Source organism: Dioscorea cayenensis, chromosome 11 (assembly GCF_009730915.1).
Source record: "Dioscorea cayenensis subsp. rotundata cultivar TDr96_F1 chromosome 11, TDr96_F1_v2_PseudoChromosome.rev07_lg8_w22 25.fasta, whole genome shotgun sequence".
Taxonomy (NCBI): Eukaryota; Viridiplantae; Streptophyta; class Magnoliopsida; order Dioscoreales; family Dioscoreaceae; genus Dioscorea; species Dioscorea cayenensis.
In genome coordinates this window covers 18,139,118-18,157,763 of record NC_052481.1, presented here as the reverse complement: position 1 = coordinate 18,157,763, position 18,646 = coordinate 18,139,118, and the positions used below count along the sequence as shown (strand labels likewise).

Here is an 18,646-nt window from a genome sequence, read left to right as displayed (position 1 = left end):
GATATATAAAACAAGCTCAACAAATATTTATGCTCTCACGTTGTATGGGCTTTGAAATTCAATCTCGAGGTTTTCTTTCAAACAAACATCTTATGTAAAGGATTTTGTACTAATAAGCTAAGAGGTCGTTAGTGTTTCTAAATGAGAATTGAGAATTGGGTATAATAACAGATGTATATAGTCACTTCAGTTTACACGAGCAAGAAGATTATGATTTTTTTAAAAAAAAAAATAAAAAAGTAAATAACCGTGTATTCTAATAAACTGATAATAAAACTGTCATTTGAACTTTTCATTTTGTATCACATTAAATCCTCCGATGAGGGAGTATAACATCAAGTTTTGGAATATATAACAACTTGGAAAACATTGATCACCTCATCAATGAATATCTATATGTACAAGATGAGGTTTGTTTGTGATTTCAAATGTGATATTAAATAATATATTTGTTTGGTTTCTATTTAATATGATAAGATGATTTGTTTTTATTATTTTGATATGATATTAAGATTTGGTTAAGTTTATTTACAACATGACTAAATAAAAATAGGCTCACATTCATTAAGGATTTATTGATTATGGAATAACATGGTTGAAAACCAAAAGTAACCCACAAAGTTTGGGCATTCATTTATTTCAACTCGTAAACAAAAGAAAAATGTTCATTTTTTAGTAATGAACTACACAAATTTGTTTGTTTTGTTTTGTTCTATCCATCATGTCAACTCATGCAAATGTGTCTTGTGGTTAACCATGTTAATCATTATGTTAAATGAAAAAATAAAACCTTTGTAACTTTAAAAACTTACCACATTAAAATATCTTAAAAGAAAAATAAATGAGCATAATACCTCCACAACACAAGAATGATAACTCGTTTATTTTCCAAAGGAAAGGTTGAAAATTGAACTCTTTTATACAACAACTATTGAGAGTTATGATTTGTCCATATTTATCAAAAATAAAAAATAAAAAATCACACGAAAGCAAGCTCGCAGACAACCACAACGTCAAGTTGGAATCATCACAAGCTCGAAACTTGCTCGAAACTTATTCATAACTCGCAAAAACCATGAACATTATTATCACTATCATACATGTCTTTTGCTAGATTGGCAAGCAAAAAACCAGCAGGAAAATAATGCTTTACAAAAACAGTGATTAGGATTAGGATGATATGATTACTTGGATCAAACTATCTTGAATCAGTTGACAAAAACTGATCCATATCCTGCTTGCTTTTGCTCCTCTTCATCTTTGCCTTAAACTTTGACTTTGCCATCAATGTCTGCACTGTGTTTATGAAGTTACCAACAGCCATCACAACCAGCAAGATTCCACAAACAATGACCTACAACAGCAAACAAAATACTAAATTCTATGGTTCTATTATTTAGAGCTATTGATCAACCCGGAGAATCTAAGAGAAAAGGATTAAATACTTGCCTGCCATGCAGACACTACACCAATTAATGCAGTTTGAAGCAGTAACATCCCAACATAAGCTTCAAAACCCTGAAAGACAAATCAAAAGGGGCAGTAACATTTAGTTCTTTCACACCTATTTTTCCGCTAATGTACTTCAAGAAGTTAATTGACCACCATCTGTCATTTTGGTTGTAGTCTAAACATAATCATTGAAAGTCACACAAAGGCAAGCATAACCACACAAACAGTGACAATTGTTTCTTGGAAAACAAGGGAAAGAAAGAAAAAGAAAAGATGAAGAATAAGAAAAATCCATTTCATTACCTGCAAAATAAATAAGATGGGACATAACAGCCATAATTGCCCTTCAACACCAGCAGTCTCTCCCCACACCACATCCATTCTCTTTGCCTACAAGAAGCAGATTGAATAATAAAAATGACATGACCAGATTTACTGATGAGTAATGAAACATGTCTAAATTTGGAAAGAGTAGTTATTGAAATAGAGATCTGGCAGAAAATTAACATGATCATAGGTATATGCAAGAATTGAAGGGACTTTGAAGAAGAATAATGCTTGCGGGTATGGAAGACAAAGCAGAAAACTTACAGAAACATAACAAAGATAAAACTAAAGACTAAAGAAAAGTGCATGATGATGAGTGGGCAATGACTTAAAAGAAGCTTGTAATTATTAATGTCAAATCATGGACAACTAACAATTCTTTGGGGGACATATGACAATGATACATATAGATGATGGGTGATGGTGGACAACATAAAATGCAAACCAAATATATTATCTAGACCAAATTCAACCCAAAATCTTAAGTTGATAGGATGAGAGATCTATACTTATAAATTCATATTCATATTTACCAAATTAAACGATGAGAAACTATTTGTTACTCTAATATGCCCCTATGATACATATAGTCTATTTTAACTAACCAAATGGTGAACATATCAAATAAACCAAGCTTTGATACCATGTTAAATGCAAACTCAACATATTATCCCAGCTAATTCAACCTAAAAGTTTAATCTTATAGGATGGGAAACCTAGGCTTATACATTCATATCCTTATTTACCAAATTAACCAACATTACATAATTAGTTATCTAATACACTCCCTTGAAACATGCTAGTATATTTAACTAGCCATATTGCAAACAAACCAATCAATCCAAACACATTATCTAGTTTATTTGGTCAAGAAGGCCTATTAAAGTAACAAATCGTCCCATATTAGTTAATTTGGTAAATAAAGGGCCCAGATTTCTCATACTATAAGCTTAAGCTATTGGACTGAATAACACCCAAATAATCTGTTTGATTCGCATCTAACAGATAGCTTAGAGTATTTTAAGGATATTATGGTTGTCTAGAAATATTTAATAAAATACATAGCTTACAAAAATATTTAAATGTTACCATGAAGATGGCAGACCAACTTTTCGCCATCAAACTTGACAATGGAAGGTTCTTTGATGAATATGATGAGAGGTCTAAAAGATTAACCACGATTTTCACATTTTACATGCAGGGGGCCTAAGTTTACTTGTCCATGCTCCTACAATAATTAATGTCTTTGTTAACTTATACACCATTCTCTCAGTTGATGCTCAATGAATTGGATTGTCTAATGTCATGGAGTAAAACAAAGAAAGATGCACCATGTGAAATGCATGAGGTTATAAATAACTAGAATTCATCCTATGCTTCTAAAAGATAAATGAGCATACAAGTTGCAATCTTCAAATGCACAAAAGTTACAAATTATGGAACTTCATATTACCTTTCCCAGTGCGATGCGAGTATACAATCTTTGTCTTTGATATCTATTTTGTAAAAGCATAGCAACACCTTGCATGATGGCCCACACTAAAAATAACTGTACTCCTCTCTGCAAGAAGCATAATATGCATGATATAAAAAAAAATTTGTGTCACTATTGAGATGAGAGCAATCAAATACCTGCTTATTGGCACAATCTGGTTGTCCTTTAATCTCCCATGTCAGACTTACAAGGGCCATCACAATAGCACAGTAGTGATGATATATCCACCTGCAAGTAAATCAAGGAATATTTCTGATTGATAGAATGACTGAGTTTGCGCAATTACTATCACAGGATTGATAGAATTAATAGTCTTCAAATAAAATTTAAAAATAGGGCGCCATTGGAAAAATGAGTTGCTAAAAGGTGGGTGTGAAAGAATAAGATTTCTCAAAACAAGGTACTACTCTAAGAAAAATGTTTCATAGTAAACTTTCTTCAAATAGCATATAACCAGTAATAGATTTAAATCACCATCTTCTCAATTCATTAAAAGTTAATCAAATCAAACACAGCCAAAGCATAGATGGAAGTGTGAGAACATCCACCTTCATATACGGCCGTTAGGCATCAGGCCCAAGCTCAAAAGTCTTAGAAACAAATTCACAGATCAAAAGTCGGCATCCCGGTGAAACGAGAGTTTATTAGTTTCCTAGTTCATAATATTGTAACTTCTTAATTTGCCAAGTAAATAAATCAATAAATAAATAAAATAGAAAGCTGCAAACAATTTGCTACCTCTAATAAAAACCAAAAAGAAAAAAAAAAAGAACAGAAAATTGCTGCATCCCTTTAAGTAAATATAATCTGGTAATATCAGCCATGGCGTTGAGGCAAATTGCTTCACTTTATGAATTAATCAAGAAAGCTTTTTTTGGAGGGATATCAAAGACCAGGTTACTAGGTTGCAAAGCATGAAGTTTAAGCCTTATGATCTAATTTGCTTTTGAGAGCAATAAATTAGCTCTTGAGTGCCTCGACCATAGGACATAAGTTCTATCATGTATATAGAAGCACAAAGAAAACTGTGCATATTCTCCAATTCTATCAATTCACTTCCCAGATGTGCAGTTATAAATTATTCTCAAGGCATACACCGATTGAGGGAAAGCTCCTAAGAACTTAATACTAATCAGTTTGGCAAAACTCAGTATACGACTATTCTCAATTTACATGCTGAACGAAAAGTAAAATAAAAAAGATGTTCCTCAATTACCAAGGACGGATATCACTTCCATTGACTCTCAATATGTTTTCTCTCAAAGCCAAACTTGTGTAAAGAAATAATAACCAAGCCTGACAAAAAAACAAAATAAAATTGAAAAACTGGGAGTTATATTTAAAATCAGACATCAATATAAGATGTGGCTGCAACACAAAACTATTTGCAGAGATCTCTACCTGGTATAACTGAACAGGCAATGCTGGCAGGCATCCGTTCCAGATCCAAGACCTTAGAATTAATAGAGTTGATGGAAAGAGAAGAAACAGGACTGCTGTTCTATCCTGCCAAGATGGAAAATAAGGCATCATTGGTACATAATATCACTAACTAAACCTACCCCAAAACTTCTAATAATCCTTGCATAGTTAATTATATAGTAAGAACCTTTAATACAACCGCATCAAAACGTTAATTGCTAGAGTGAATATTAAATGATTAGCCACAGGTAATAGGCTAAGGTATTTCTCTTTGATAGTTAAAATTAAACATAAGGTGGCTTACATGATATCAAATCATTCGCCTGTAAGAATATAAAACAAAGAAAAGGAGGCCCCAACAAATAAGCAATTATAACAGTGATCCCTAATTAATCAGAACTATTGAAATCAAACAGAACACATCAATCAAAACTATCATATTGCAAGCAGAGTAAGAGTTATAAAAGACAATAGACAAGAGCCAAAGTATAAACAAAAACAACAACTTGTATCACACTTCTTTGCTCAAGAATCAGTACCAATAATCAGGTCAAAACAAGAGAGATAAAAGAAAATGGTAAAGTCGAGACAAACTAGGAACTAGCAGACAAGGATAGCATCATAGTAGGGCATTAAAGAGAGCATCATCATATTTCATTACTGAAAAATCACTTGGCTGCCTATTGTAGTCAGTCAGGTGACTTCGTAACCCGTCACTAAGTACCACCTCATAAATTAAAAAACTGTTCAACCAAATTCAGCGAAACAGCATCTAGGCATGACGAATTGTAACTTGGACCTCAAAGTCTGCAGTTCTTAATCACATGCTCACACCTTGTTCACTATGAACATTTACTTAGTTATGCTAATACATTCTAACAAACATATTTGCATTTAACAAAACCTTCAACTATGTATATATACATATGCCATTGGAATGCCACAGCTCTGGTTACAGTTGATGGAAAATGAGGAGTGGAGTAAAACCAGACAAGTAATTCAATATATGTGCCACAAGGTCGCCTCTAATTAGCTATACTACTTAGTGAATGAGTATATAAATACATGTACCTCTCACATCTAGAATAACAGACACAATGGTGTGACAAAAGAAGCCCATCAAACAGTTGCAACCATAGGAATTGTTAGTATCAAGCCACTTCACAAACTTTCAATTGTAACCACATCACACACTACTATCATACCCACACCAAACTAGCATTCACAAAACCAAAAGCAAGCCCACACTCTCACCGACACACCTCTTCAAAACTAAGCATCGAGTCAATAGTACACGTAAGACCTCTCATAATAATGATTCAAGGTTTGACAAGATAGCTCCAGTTTGATAGACAAATGTTAAATCCTTCTTCAAACAGTTGGATCACTGCATTGATAAGCCTACTAGGAATAATAAATCTCCATAAAATTAGCCTTTGAACACCTATTTTGGCCATGCACCCAAATTTGCGAGTTTATCAACATAGAGACACAGAACAATAGGAAGTGGAAGCTTGCCACCGAAGAAAAGAAAAAAAAAAACAAAGGCTGGATAATAATTTTATGAGATACCATAGTGCCTTTGGTTTTATACAAGGTGAAAAAGGGATGATCTGTAGAAAGGCTGGGGAGCGGAAAGAATATTATAATGGAAGACTGTGAAACACTACAATCTTTTACATGAAAGGAGACAATTATCTGTCTATATTGTCCTAGATAGTATTTTACAAGCAAATATCTCAAAAACTAGAAATTATATCCAATAACATTTTGGTTCATTTTCATGAGGTGGATTATTCACATTTCTGTCATCTGCTCATCATTTGTGTTAAACAAACATCATGGCAATTCACATCAATCTTCACTACATTTAGTTCTAGAGAGTTCTCAAAGTAAAAGTTCAGTTTTTAGATAAAGGAAAAAAATTGGAATAAGAAAGTGAATATAAAATTAGGGAAAGAAGGTACCTAGGAACCACATGAATCACTCCTAAACAACAAGTCTTTGCAATGAGTATGAAAAACTGCAACATAGATATTCCCATATAATAGACGCCATACAAACCCAATGATTGATATATTCATCACTAACATAATTTACTTAAGTCCACAGAGCAGAACCAAGGAGACTCAGCTAGAATCCAATGCCTCATTATTCCAGCAAACTAACCTCATTGCTATGTCAAATATTCAACCACTCTTCCTTTCTCATTCCTTGTTAACCAGGGCACAGTTATAAAGTTCTAACCCTTTAATGATATAGAATGAACCTGTTTTCCCATATCCCATCACCCTCTGAAAGATGGTATTTATCTATCTCACAATAATGCATCAACTCCAAAACAACAGATGATGAAATATATCTTCAAATAAACTAAGAAAACCATAAAAATCATTCAAAGTTAACAACTTCACCAGAATAACAAAGTAATAAAGTGAAGAAAAACAAACCCTGTAACTGTTATACTCCTCCTTCACTTTGAGTTGAACCTCCTTCCTTGTTGCCCGAACATTTATAGGGCCAAGAAACATCTTCAAGAAGCGACCTGCAATTCAAAGTTTAAAAAAGCCTCAGCTCAATCCTCATGTAAAAAAAACAACAACAAAAAAACCCCAATTCCATCAACAAAAACCTGAACAAAATCAGATGAAAAAAAATAATAATAAATATCAAAAACACCATTGTTCTTGCTGGGGAGGAGTGGCGCCACATCGCCATCACTGAGGAGGCATCTGATCCTACACAAACCTTCATTCAACTGAACACCAAGAATCAAACAATCACAAACCAAACAAAACAAAAGATCAAGGAAATCCAGAAACACATCTCAAAGACCTTATCCGATATCGAAGGATCAAGGGCGGCTTTCCGAGCAGCGGTTTCCAGTTTGCGGAGGTCCGAATCAAGGGCGATGGCTCGCTGGCGGAGGGTCTGTTCCTCGTTCCAGGTCTTAGAGATTAGCGAGGAAGCAGAGTCCTGGATCTCCCGCGCGAGCTCGCCGAGGCGCGCGACCTCGGCAAGAAGGTCGCGCTCGGCGTCGGTGCCCGCCATGCTCGGCGGGCGTGGTCCGATTTTCGATTGCTACGAGCTTTTGCTGGGAAAGCAAAAGCGGCGGACTTGCTTGCTTTGATAGCGCGACCAATTTATTTAGATGCTTTTTATTTATTTATTTATTTTTAAATAGTGCTTGTTCTCACGTTTTATTTTTTTATTTATTAAAATTAAATATTTACGTCCTGACGTGGCAATAATAATAATAGACAACCTTTTTTTTTTGTTGTTGAGTGTTATAAAAAAATTTGTTATTATCGAGTTAGGTCATTTTGGGTTGGTGTCAAATGTTTTTCTTTTTTCCTTTTTTAAAAAAAGAAATAGATATTTACCAATTGAACCGATTTATTTTTCCTTTTACAAAATTTAATTGTTTAAATAGTTAAAAAATAAATTTAAACAAGCTTGGGATCAATGCTTCATGCAGAACATATTTATATTTTTAAAAAATAAAAATAAAAAAATAAAATAAAAACAAAAACAAAAACAAATCAGTACCAGTCCTGGAGATTAGCTTCTAAAAGTAAATCTTTAATTAGTGTTTTTTAAATTGCTTTATGTTGGATGTCTTTACTATAAAAACCAGTCTGTACTCTGTAGTTTTAAAAACACACACCAAATTGTTTATTTTATAAAATAAATATATCTGAAAAAATTGAAGATTTATTTAGATATTTTTTAAAAGTATTTATTGTGGGTGAAGTATTTTTGGAATAACAAAAAAAAACAAAACAAGACCAAACATAGGAATTTATCAAACTTTAAACGTGACAGGACTTGCACCGACCGACAGAACACAGACGATATATTAAAATTTATATAATTAACGTTATTAAATAATAAATATTTTAAAAATAAATAAATAAAAATATGATGAAAAAAAATTACAGTGGAAATAAACAAGATGAGAATATCAAGACAAACAAGAAAAAAGAAAAGAAATACCAAAAAACCATCCATTGGATGTGAAGCCGGAGAGACATCAGATTAAGAGGCTTAAATAATAAATATAACATATATTTATTTAAAAAAATAGCATAAATTTATTCAATAATAAAAGTATAAATAATATGGTAAGATTTAAGTAGATAACAAAGAAATTCAATACAATTACGACACAAATATTGAACCAATCCAATTAAGCATAAATTTTTCCATGTCATTAACTCCGTATTGAACATAAGATCAGTAAAAAAATCCACCTCTAATTTAACTCCAACCAAACATTGCTAAAAATTCACTAATATGAGTATACAATGTGATCATACTGCAGACACCTCACAAGGGAATACCACTTAACAGAAAATGTTCATAAACCTCATACCAAACTAACAATATCCACATAAGATTGAACTTTGATAAAACAAATTCATAAGTTATTACCCACAAGTTCATATGATAATATAGAGCATATTCATAAAATACCTTTATAAGAAACAAAATCATACCACTTTTGCAAGAAATCAATGTGATAGCATTTTGTAGCAAATTGTTTCGAGGCAGGACCTCAGTAATGCATCACATGGCCATAAATAATGCCAGGAACATAGGAATGAATCACGTGTAATCATGAAACTATTCCCAAAATCCAGCATTTTAAATTTATGTAAAAGAAAGGTTCATAATGCAAACCCGAAATGAAAATATGACACAGATTGTCCTTATAAACAAGCTGTGACATATCAAGTTTACCAAATGTTTCAGATATTAATAGTCATGATGATTTCCAGCTCTGCCAACCATCCAGTAACTTGTCATAAAGTTAGTCTTTCCTGAGTTCCATAAATTCATGCCGAATGCCTGATGCATTTATAATGACGATTTCTAACTTATCCCCCTGCAAAATACCCACCAGAAGGTTAAGGCAAAGAAGATGCAGAAGAATGTAAAGGATTCAAGGAGATGGTTACAACACATCACTTGACTTAAAACTTTTTGACGTGTAATGGAACAAAATAAAATCAAAAGAGGAATTCATTGAGACATACAGTGTAGATATCTCTTTCAGTAGCAGATGCAAACACATCTTTCACCAAATCAACTGCTTCCATTTCTGAAAGAGGTGTCACAGAGTCCTGCTCAAATTTTATGGTCAAATTGTTAATATTCAAAATATAAACCCAAAAAGTGAACTTTATTTAGTTGTCAAAGCTGAAAGATTACCTTTGCAGGTAACAGGAGAGGACTAGGGGATTTCAACTGATTGTCCAAAACAGGCATGATAAGTGTGGATCCACTCCCTTGTGAACTATAGCCAACCCTCTCATATGATCCAACAGCATCATAGGTGAACACACAGCCCTTTCCTGGAGGAGAAAATGGATAAAGTGAGCACCAAAACACATGCTGTGAGTTAGCTAAGTTTATAGGTGAAAACACACCTTCATTGTCAAGACCACCTAGGACATTGAAAGCATAGTACGGAAAGAAGCGCTTGTAGTAAAGTGTATTGGAGAGAAGCTGAGCCATTGCAGGGCAGCTCATTTGTTTATTATGCTGATGCTGATAAATCTGAATAAGTACAAAATCACAATCATTAAGTCACTCAAGAAAAAGGAAAGAAACTATTACATGGGCACGTGTACTTCTACAAACACTAACATAATCATGGCAGAATTGCCCATTTTAACAACTGACTGCAGAAAGGAGGTGATGCAAATTGAGATTGTATATACAAGACCCATATTAACTAAAAGAAAGTTTTACTTATTAACCATGAAATATAATTATATTACAGCCTCATATAAAGAACAAAGTCCACAGTTCAGAGCATGACTTAACCTTGGTTATATAGCTCATTATGACAGGCTCCACAACCCTTGCTCAAAGCATACAAGTGAAATATAACCACTCATCTCACAAAGACCACCGTAAGTCATCTTGAGAAAAGATGAAAAGAACATGAAGAGTTCATCAGCAGTGCATCCTCTAAAGTTGGCAATTTGGACATACTTTTGCCATATTTTTTCTTCAAATTATTACTTAATACACTCAAAAGATCATGCAAATTGCACCTAACTATATACATGCATAAGCCTAAGGAACAACCATTAATAAAATAGAATCAACATTGTCAAGACATGAAATTCAACATATTCAAAGGTATAATCAACCTACAAACAAATGAGATGCACAATCTAACACATTGATAAATCAATATATTTTACTAGTTTACCACAACATTATTTAGTAATAATACAACGCTAACACAATTTGATAATTTGTGAAGTCAAATAGTGTCAAAGAGTATCTACCACATCAAGCAATATTAATATAATTCCAAGAAATGGCCCTCTAAGAAAAATATTATGAAAAGGTCAATCTCACCACACAAAGGTTGCTTTATGACTTCTGAACTACAGGTGCTGAATACTACGTGAATCAGGGTTAACAAGGAAAAAAATATCACATTAATACATTAACGATCACTACCAAGTAATAACTCACTAAGTGCCTTGCTGACAAATTCTTCTGAAGAGCTTTTATATCCCCTTGGAAACCAGATGATGCCAAAACGCATTTATCGGCACTGCATAACAAAAGAATTAACATAAACAACACTGGACATAATAAAAAATAAATAAATAAGAATTAAAAAATAATCATGTAACTACAAGGATGCATTAGTTTAAAAATAAATCACAGTATAGTAGAAAGGACGAGCCCTGCTACAGCATCACCACCTAATAATTCATAATTAGTACTCCATGGATCAATACATGATGCAAAAATACAAACTCATAGAAATTAGGAAAAGAGGAGGTTGCCACTAGTTTCTCAGAGTCCATATGACTAACAACAGTCTCCTTTAATAACAAATAGAGGAACATTTTTCGAGAGAAAAAAAATAAACAAGCAAACAAATTCAGAAGATGTTATATCAGACCGCCTTTCCTTGGAGTCATTACAGAGTCCTGGTAATGATCCTGCCAAAGTAGTCAGGCAAAAAGGGTACCAACATATAGTTCTATAATAAATAGAGAACAGATTTGGCTAACTGAATCCGCCTAAATCAAGGAGGCAATACATATGATCATAAACCAATTGCTAGAATAAACAGAACAGTTACTAGTAAATCGTGATTCCCAACTAGAGTGTTTGAATATATGGAGCCAACATGATAATTGCTGAAAGACAGAGAGGTTGCCTTACTCTATGTTTGTGATGCAAAAATAAGTATAAACAGTCAAAATAATTACAGATTGAAGAAATTATCAACTGCCAATAGAAACCAAACAAACGGCAGCAAACATGCCCTTTTATGACAAAAATAAATAAATAAATAATGGCACTGCAAGTTACAGCATGAGTTAGTCATCTCTTCACAGGCTTCACGGAAGCCCCCTGAATGAGTTCAATTATAACTATAAAACAAGGAGTATGGTATCCTTGTATTGTCTTAAACTGAGAAAACAAGATGTATAAGCAAATGGGGAAAATATCCATTGAGAAAAATTATAGCTTTATTTTTTATTTTTATTTTATTTTATTTTTGCATCTAATTCGCTCAACACAAACACATTCCTCTAAAAACCAAAAACTAGAGGAAAAAAAAAACCTAGTTTACAATAAATGAGATGGATTTAACCCTTCAAAACACTGGATTTTCATTCTATTCCTTTTTCCTTCAATTCCCTCTCAATCCAAACACAAAACATCAGGGATCGATCAAAACCTAGGTCACAAGGCATCACAAGTACAAATCAAAATCAATCTAAGTTCACAGAGGATCAAGAGGTGGCCTTACAGCTTGCAGATCTTGGAGTAGTCACGGGTGTATATGCTATAGCCGGTGGACAACCTGGTGTCGGCTGCAACGACGCAGTAGTCCGCTCCGGCGATCGCCACGCAAGTCCTGCTCAAAGATCACAAAAAATCATGAAAAATAGATGGATCTATGGAGGAAGGAGAGGAGAAGAATGAAGAACGAACCCTCCATTGTTCTCATAGACCCAATCGCCTCTTCGAGACATTTCTCAGAGCTCCAAACCCTCTTCTGCCCTAATTTAGTTTTCGGAAATTTTGAAGCTTTCTTCGCTTTCTTTCTACTGCACTCGATTTCATGGCTTGCTTAGCAAGAAGGGGATTTCAGTACATGGGTCAACGGGCCTGCCGTCCCGGATACGGCCCTACTAGGCCCGAGGCCCGCCACGCTGGCACAGCCCAGACCCATTTGACACATTTGAAGTTTCAGCAAACAGTGAGCCCACCTGTCCGAATTTCAAAGACAAAACTATATTTTTAATTTTTGGTTCCATATCTAGTTTAATTGTTTTATTTATTTAGCATGAAATGTTTTTAATGGATTATTAACGAATAACATATCAATTTACTGTATAATTTGATTTTTCGAATTGAATTTAATTAGTTTAAAATATTGAGATAAATATTTATACTGTAGTAATTAATAAAAATAGTATTCTTTAATTAACTTTAATATAGTATTTGGATTAAAAAATTAAGAAAAAGTAAAGAAGGGAAAGGAAAGGAAGAGTTAAACCCTTGTAGGTATAGACAAATTTTATGAAGAAAAAAAAAAGGAAAGTTTTTAAATAAACTTGTAAAAAAAGAAAAAAGAAAGGAAAAGACATACAATAATAATATGATTTACCAATTATACCCTTATTATTAAATAAAAAATTACTTACTTCTATTTAAACTTATGCAATATAAATATCTTAAATAAATTCACACTTTAAGCATATTTTTTTAATAAATATTATAATAATTATTATTATTTTAATTTTGATTTTTATACTATAATTTTTCTTTTTCTCAAATACCACCATTTATTTTTCTTTTAGAAGTATATCATACATTATTTTAAGACCAATTCCTCCTACAACTCTATTGGATCATTACAAGATCACTTTATTATATTGTTAGTAAACATATTCTAATATTTTAATTCATAGCATACTAATCATGTTGAATTAGATAATTATTAGTTTTTTTTCTCACTCAAAAAAATTTTAATTTTATTTGTACTTTGAATAAAATTCGGATAAAAAATAATTTTATTGAGATAAATTCTTCTGAGGATGAATTGACAAATAAAATACACAACATAAATAAACAAATAAACAAATAAGCAAACAAAAAAGAAATACGTAAAAGCAATTATCTGCGATGAGTGTCATATGAATACTTGATTAAAATAAAATTAGATTGAAAAAAAGTGAAAAAAAAAAACTTATGAAGTGGCGTTATGTAATTAATTTAAAAATTTAAGGGTATTAAGGTTTATTAAAAAAAAATTAAAATTTTTAAGAGGATATCCATCCCCCGGCACCCCAAATCAGAAGGCCAGAAAAAGTGGGGTTTCGGAGGATTTCGGATGGTCAGAGGTAACCATTCCTTTCCTTTCGTGAAAGTAAAAATATCTATCCAAACGAGAGAATGGCTCATTCTGACCCTTCAAAACCATTGATTTACTTTGCTTTCTCTCGTCGGCTCTCAATCCAAATATAGCATAAATAGTTTGTGAGGATAGTTTAACTTATAAATTGATATATAATTAAATGATAATATTTTTTTTTACTTATTAAGCATATTTAATAAACAATTAAATCACAGTGTAAAGAAACAAAAATTTAACTTAATTCTTGTAGCTAATGACAAAATGATTATGGAATAAGACAATGAAAACATTTGCATTACAACAATTCAATAAACCTTGAAATATAGTTCTAATCTAATAGCATTACACTAATAACAAATCCATCACCATAAGTGAAGCTAAGTTTACAACCAAGTTATAAAAAACATTGTAGACATAGTGTCATAGTGTCATAGTTCAAAACTGAAAAACACAAGCGATAAACCCTCAAGCAAAACACATGCCACGTTTACAATCCCAAACTAAGAAATTTGTCTTGGATGCACTACAAGTTCCTCTGCCATATACCGGTGGAGAATATTTGGCGCGCCCAAGAACTTGAATGTTCTGGTCTCACTATCTGCATAATATGAATAAACTTTGGCCACATCACGTGTTGAATAACCAACTTCAGTAAGCTTCATACATGTTTTACTTAGCTTGGTGGTAAGAGTGACTAGGTTATGCTCCTCAATTGCAAGTGCAAGTCTATCCATTTTTGAACCTACAGTTTGTGTCAAGGCAAAAACAACACTAGCATATCTTTTTTTTACCTTTCTTTCTTATTTGTGCTTCTTGAGAGGTATGTGCTTGTGAGCTATTTGGTGTTGGTGAGGGTATCTCAAACTCTTAGTTATTGTTAAACTGTCCATGCCCAAGATTCTCTGGTGTCAATCCAATATTAAAATTATCTTGTAAAAAATTTGGTACACCATCATCAATGGGAGATGACTCAATAGTATCATGGGCAAAATGCCATGTTGCATGATCATTGCCACAAACAATTTCAAGCAAATCATAATATTCAATGGGTTTATTTATATATGGTTCTTCATTTGGATGGCTCTGTCAACAAAACAATAAAAAATTATCATTAAGGTTGGAGAAATATGAACAAAGTGTAATGGGTGACTGCAAAATTGTAAGACATAAATATCATACCATCAGACATGTCACGCATTCCTCTTCACCCATAATTACTTTCTTGTTTTCTTCATCCCAACCCACACCACTCATCTCTCGAAATTTTCTAATTATAGCCTATTTGCACTTTAACGTTCGGAGATGGTTATGTATGTTAGAATACTTGGTATAGTCTTTACCAAAATTCTCTCTCAAAGCATGTATGACTGCATGAATTGCTTGTGGTGTGAATATCTTATCACACTTCATACCATTTTCCACCTATGTTGCCATAAATTGCAAGAAAAACTTGCTCTCACTGGGTCTCCATCGCATGTTACCTACATTCTTCCTATTGCTTGATGAATGACTATCAGCTTCCATTTTTTCCTGTTACATTGCAAACACACATTCATATACAAAACATGAATAGCAATGAAAATATAGAATACTTGGCCTTAGGAAAAAATTTGACAATGTTTAGAAAAGTAATAATTGAACTATTAAGAAAAGAAAAAACAATATGTTGTACTTGGCCTAAAAAGAAAAGAAAAAAAACCACAATCAAATTACTTGAAAGAAGAAATAAATAAACTTCCTTTTACTTAGTCTTGTGTTACAGCACAATGTAGGTGTGAGAATATTTAAAATGTTTTCTTCAATCAACGACCAACAAAATGGTGAACTTATTCTTTTTTTTCCTTTTCAATATAAAGCATAACTTTATACTTGGAACTAGCTAGTAAGAGAGATAAATTTCTCTAAAAAAAAGTCATACAACCCGTCATACAAATCTAAAGCCTTGCCAAACAAAGTCATACAACTAAAAAAAATCCAGAATATTGTCTCTAAAAGAAGTAACCCATCATTTAACTTGTCATTCAATGAATTAGTTATTATAGTTGGCAATCCTCTCTCTCTCTCTCTATATATATATATATATACACACACACAAATTTTTTTTGCATGCTATATGCAAGTAAAAATTCACTCATAACAACTATATCAATTATTCAACATCAAACTACAACATAAGAATTCACAAATCTGTAATTTTTTATTGAATTAACAACATATGAAATCCAAAGTAATTCAACATCAAACTACAATTTCTGGTAAACAGAAATACTAATAAACAATAAAAAAATAACATAACATATCCTTCATAGATACGTTTATCTATTGTTCCACATATCATGCATTATCTGATCCCTTTTGTCCAACCACTCTCTAACATCTTCACGTTGCCCTCTCCTCGAAGTATGAACTCTTATCTCTTGTTCCCATTCCTCCTCAAAGGGTATCAATCTATCACCACCCTGTCTAATAATAATATTGCAAAGAATGCAACATGCAATCACTAGGTCAACTTGGGTACTATATTGAAAGAAGGGCCTGGGTGTGAGAATCTTAAACCGACTTTTCAATGACCCAAATGCACGCTCAACTGAAGTCCGTGCTGATGAATGCCTATGGTTAAACAACTCCTTAGGGTTTTCATGAATACGTGACCCGAATTCCTTCAAGTGATATCTAACACCTCTAAAAGGTGGTATAAATCTAGGTCTTGTGGCATATCCTGCGTCGACGAGGAAATATATTCCTCAACAACAAAAGAATATAGGATTATGTTATATACTATAATATCAATTTATGTTTTGTATATTAATCAATAAATAAATAGCAACATATACCTTGTGGCACTTTAAGACCATTGGGTCTTTCTAAAGCATCATGCAAGACTATCGAGTCATGTGCAAAACCTTCCCAACCAGCAAGCACATAAGTGAAGTTAAGATCAAAGTCTACTGCGGCGAGCACATTTTGTGTTGGAAACCCCTTTCTACTACAAAAAGATGCAACATGTCTACTGGAACACTCGCATGTATATGTGTACCATCAAGGGGCGCAATACAATCCTAAGAACACGTAAGTTTGTTGGGTCATGCTTAAAATACGGTTGTTTTATATTTTTGGTAAACATGTAGATGCAATTATGTATCTTAAAGTATGGAAAGAATCTTGAGCGTTAATGTAGGTTGATAAAGTACTTAATAGAGGTCCAATAAACTCTTTTTGTAATTCTCCAATGGCATGTAAGATAGATTAAAATATCTGCTAACAGTTTCGCCAGACCTATAAAAATTGTGTCCGATGACTCTATTTCGTTAGTTATGACCAACAATATGAAGGAACATCAGCAATTGTTCTTCCACGTTGACATTCATTGAATCTTTGAGTAGTCCACGAGATCGTAGTACTGAGCACAAGCTGAAGAAAGTGAATTTATTCATTCTAACCATGTTAATACATGTTGTGTCATCACCATTTACCAAGCGGTCAAGATAATTCTCTCTATCCAAGCCTCTACGGGAATTGGCTATAGACCCATAATTGTGGCTGCAATTGTTGCGACCTCTTGTAATTTCTGTGAGGTTTTTCTTTTATTACTCTCCATGAAAAATCACCTACTTGAAGTGGAAGGGAAAATAAATGTTCATGATCCCATTCATGGCTCCCATTCCTTCTAGTAGGAACCAAGCTGATAAACAAGATCCAATTACGGTTCAAAACAAAAATCTAATTACAAGGCTATAAAGAAATCATGGAGAGTTTGCCAACCTTGGTACCATAACCTTACCATCCTATGCTCATGAATTAGTAAGTAAGGATTTAGAGTTTGTTGGCTTGCATTCGCATGGAACTTGCTAGGGAAAGTTAATTTGGATAGTTTGAGCAATTAGTTAAGGATTGAACAGCCATGAAGATCTCAAATCAATGGTCTATTAGGTAAGAGAACTCTTTGAATGAATCCTTAGAGCATGAAATTATGTAAGGAAAACTTTGGGATGTTCTTGCTGCTTTGTGTCAGGATAAGCTCGTTCTCAAGAAAAGATCCAACAATATATAGAAATGAAGCAGGTATATCCAACTTAAAAGATTCCATGGATTACATTTAAAATGAAAAAAAGAAAGAAAGGATAACCAATATCAAGAAATTGTAGTAGTAATTTTTGAAGAGTACACTACCAAGCACAAATATCATCATAGTTTTTTTTTATATATATATTTTTTTAGTTTAGTTTATGATTGTAGTTTTATCATGAGAACTGCAATGAAAATTAAACTTCTGACTTGGTGAAATGTGCATGTGAAATGATTTTCTACTAGAGGTCAGATTCAATGCATTGTAGTTGCAGCCTAATGGGATACCTCTTTATATTATGGAATGTATGTTATATAATGGAATCTAATGGGACACCTCTTGTAGTTGCACCCTAAGAATTAGATTTTGTTCTATTATTTTAATCAACATAAAAGGATCTTTAGGATGCTGGAACCTATTCAAAATAATGGGATGGAGTAATATACCAGGGCTATTTAATTTAAAAAATAAC

At 32.9% G+C, this 18,646-nt stretch overlaps 2 protein-coding genes across 2 annotated transcripts; both read right to left on the bottom strand.

The window, feature by feature from the left end:
* Positions 1–1,013: 1,013 nt before the first annotated feature.
* LOC120272377 (transmembrane protein 120 homolog) lies at positions 1,014–7,818 on the bottom strand. Its single transcript, XM_039279200.1, has 10 exons — positions 7,532–7,818; positions 7,376–7,454; positions 7,147–7,241; positions 4,676–4,780; positions 4,491–4,570; positions 3,412–3,502; positions 3,233–3,340; positions 1,756–1,842; positions 1,450–1,518; positions 1,014–1,354 (listed from the first exon to the last, which is right to left on the bottom strand). Exons 1-10 carry the CDS (start codon positions 7,745–7,747, stop codon positions 1,199–1,201), a joined length of 1,086 nt encoding a protein of 361 aa, XP_039135134.1. The 5' UTR covers positions 7,748–7,818; the 3' UTR covers positions 1,014–1,198.
* A 1,351-nt stretch (positions 7,819–9,169) lies between these two features.
* LOC120271475 (proteasome subunit beta type-1) lies at positions 9,170–12,720 on the bottom strand. Its single transcript, XM_039278152.1, has 7 exons — positions 12,680–12,720; positions 12,495–12,602; positions 11,195–11,276; positions 10,129–10,258; positions 9,911–10,053; positions 9,736–9,822; positions 9,170–9,584 (listed from the first exon to the last, which is right to left on the bottom strand). Exons 1-7 carry the CDS (start codon positions 12,718–12,720, stop codon positions 9,510–9,512), a joined length of 666 nt encoding a protein of 221 aa, XP_039134086.1. The 3' UTR covers positions 9,170–9,509.
* Positions 12,721–18,646: the final 5,926 nt, after the last annotated feature.

Excerpts from the sequence above, each read along its gene's own strand:
- LOC120271475 (XM_039278152.1), bottom strand. The coding sequence starts at position 12,720 with ATGTCTCGAAGAGGCGATTGGGTCTATGAGAACAATGGAGG. Across the intron at positions 12,603-12,679 it reads GTCTATGAGAACAATGGAGG|GACTTGCGTGGCGATCGCCG; the intron begins GTTCGTTCTTCA and ends ATCTTTGAGCAG. Across the intron at positions 9,823-9,910 it reads CTCTCCTGTTACCTGCAAAG|GACTCTGTGACACCTCTTTC; the intron begins GTAATCTTTCAG and ends AAATTTGAGCAG.
- LOC120272377 (XM_039279200.1), bottom strand. The coding sequence starts at position 7,747 with ATGGCGGGCACCGACGCCGAGCGCGACCTTCTTGCCGAGGTCGCGCGC. Across the intron at positions 4,781-7,146 it reads AGGAGTATAACAGTTACAGG|GATAGAACAGCAGTCCTGTT; the intron begins GTTTGTTTTTCT and ends CCATCTTGGCAG. Across the intron at positions 1,843-3,232 it reads CTCGCATCGCACTGGGAAAG|GCAAAGAGAATGGATGTGGT; the intron begins GTAATATGAAGT and ends TGCTTCTTGTAG.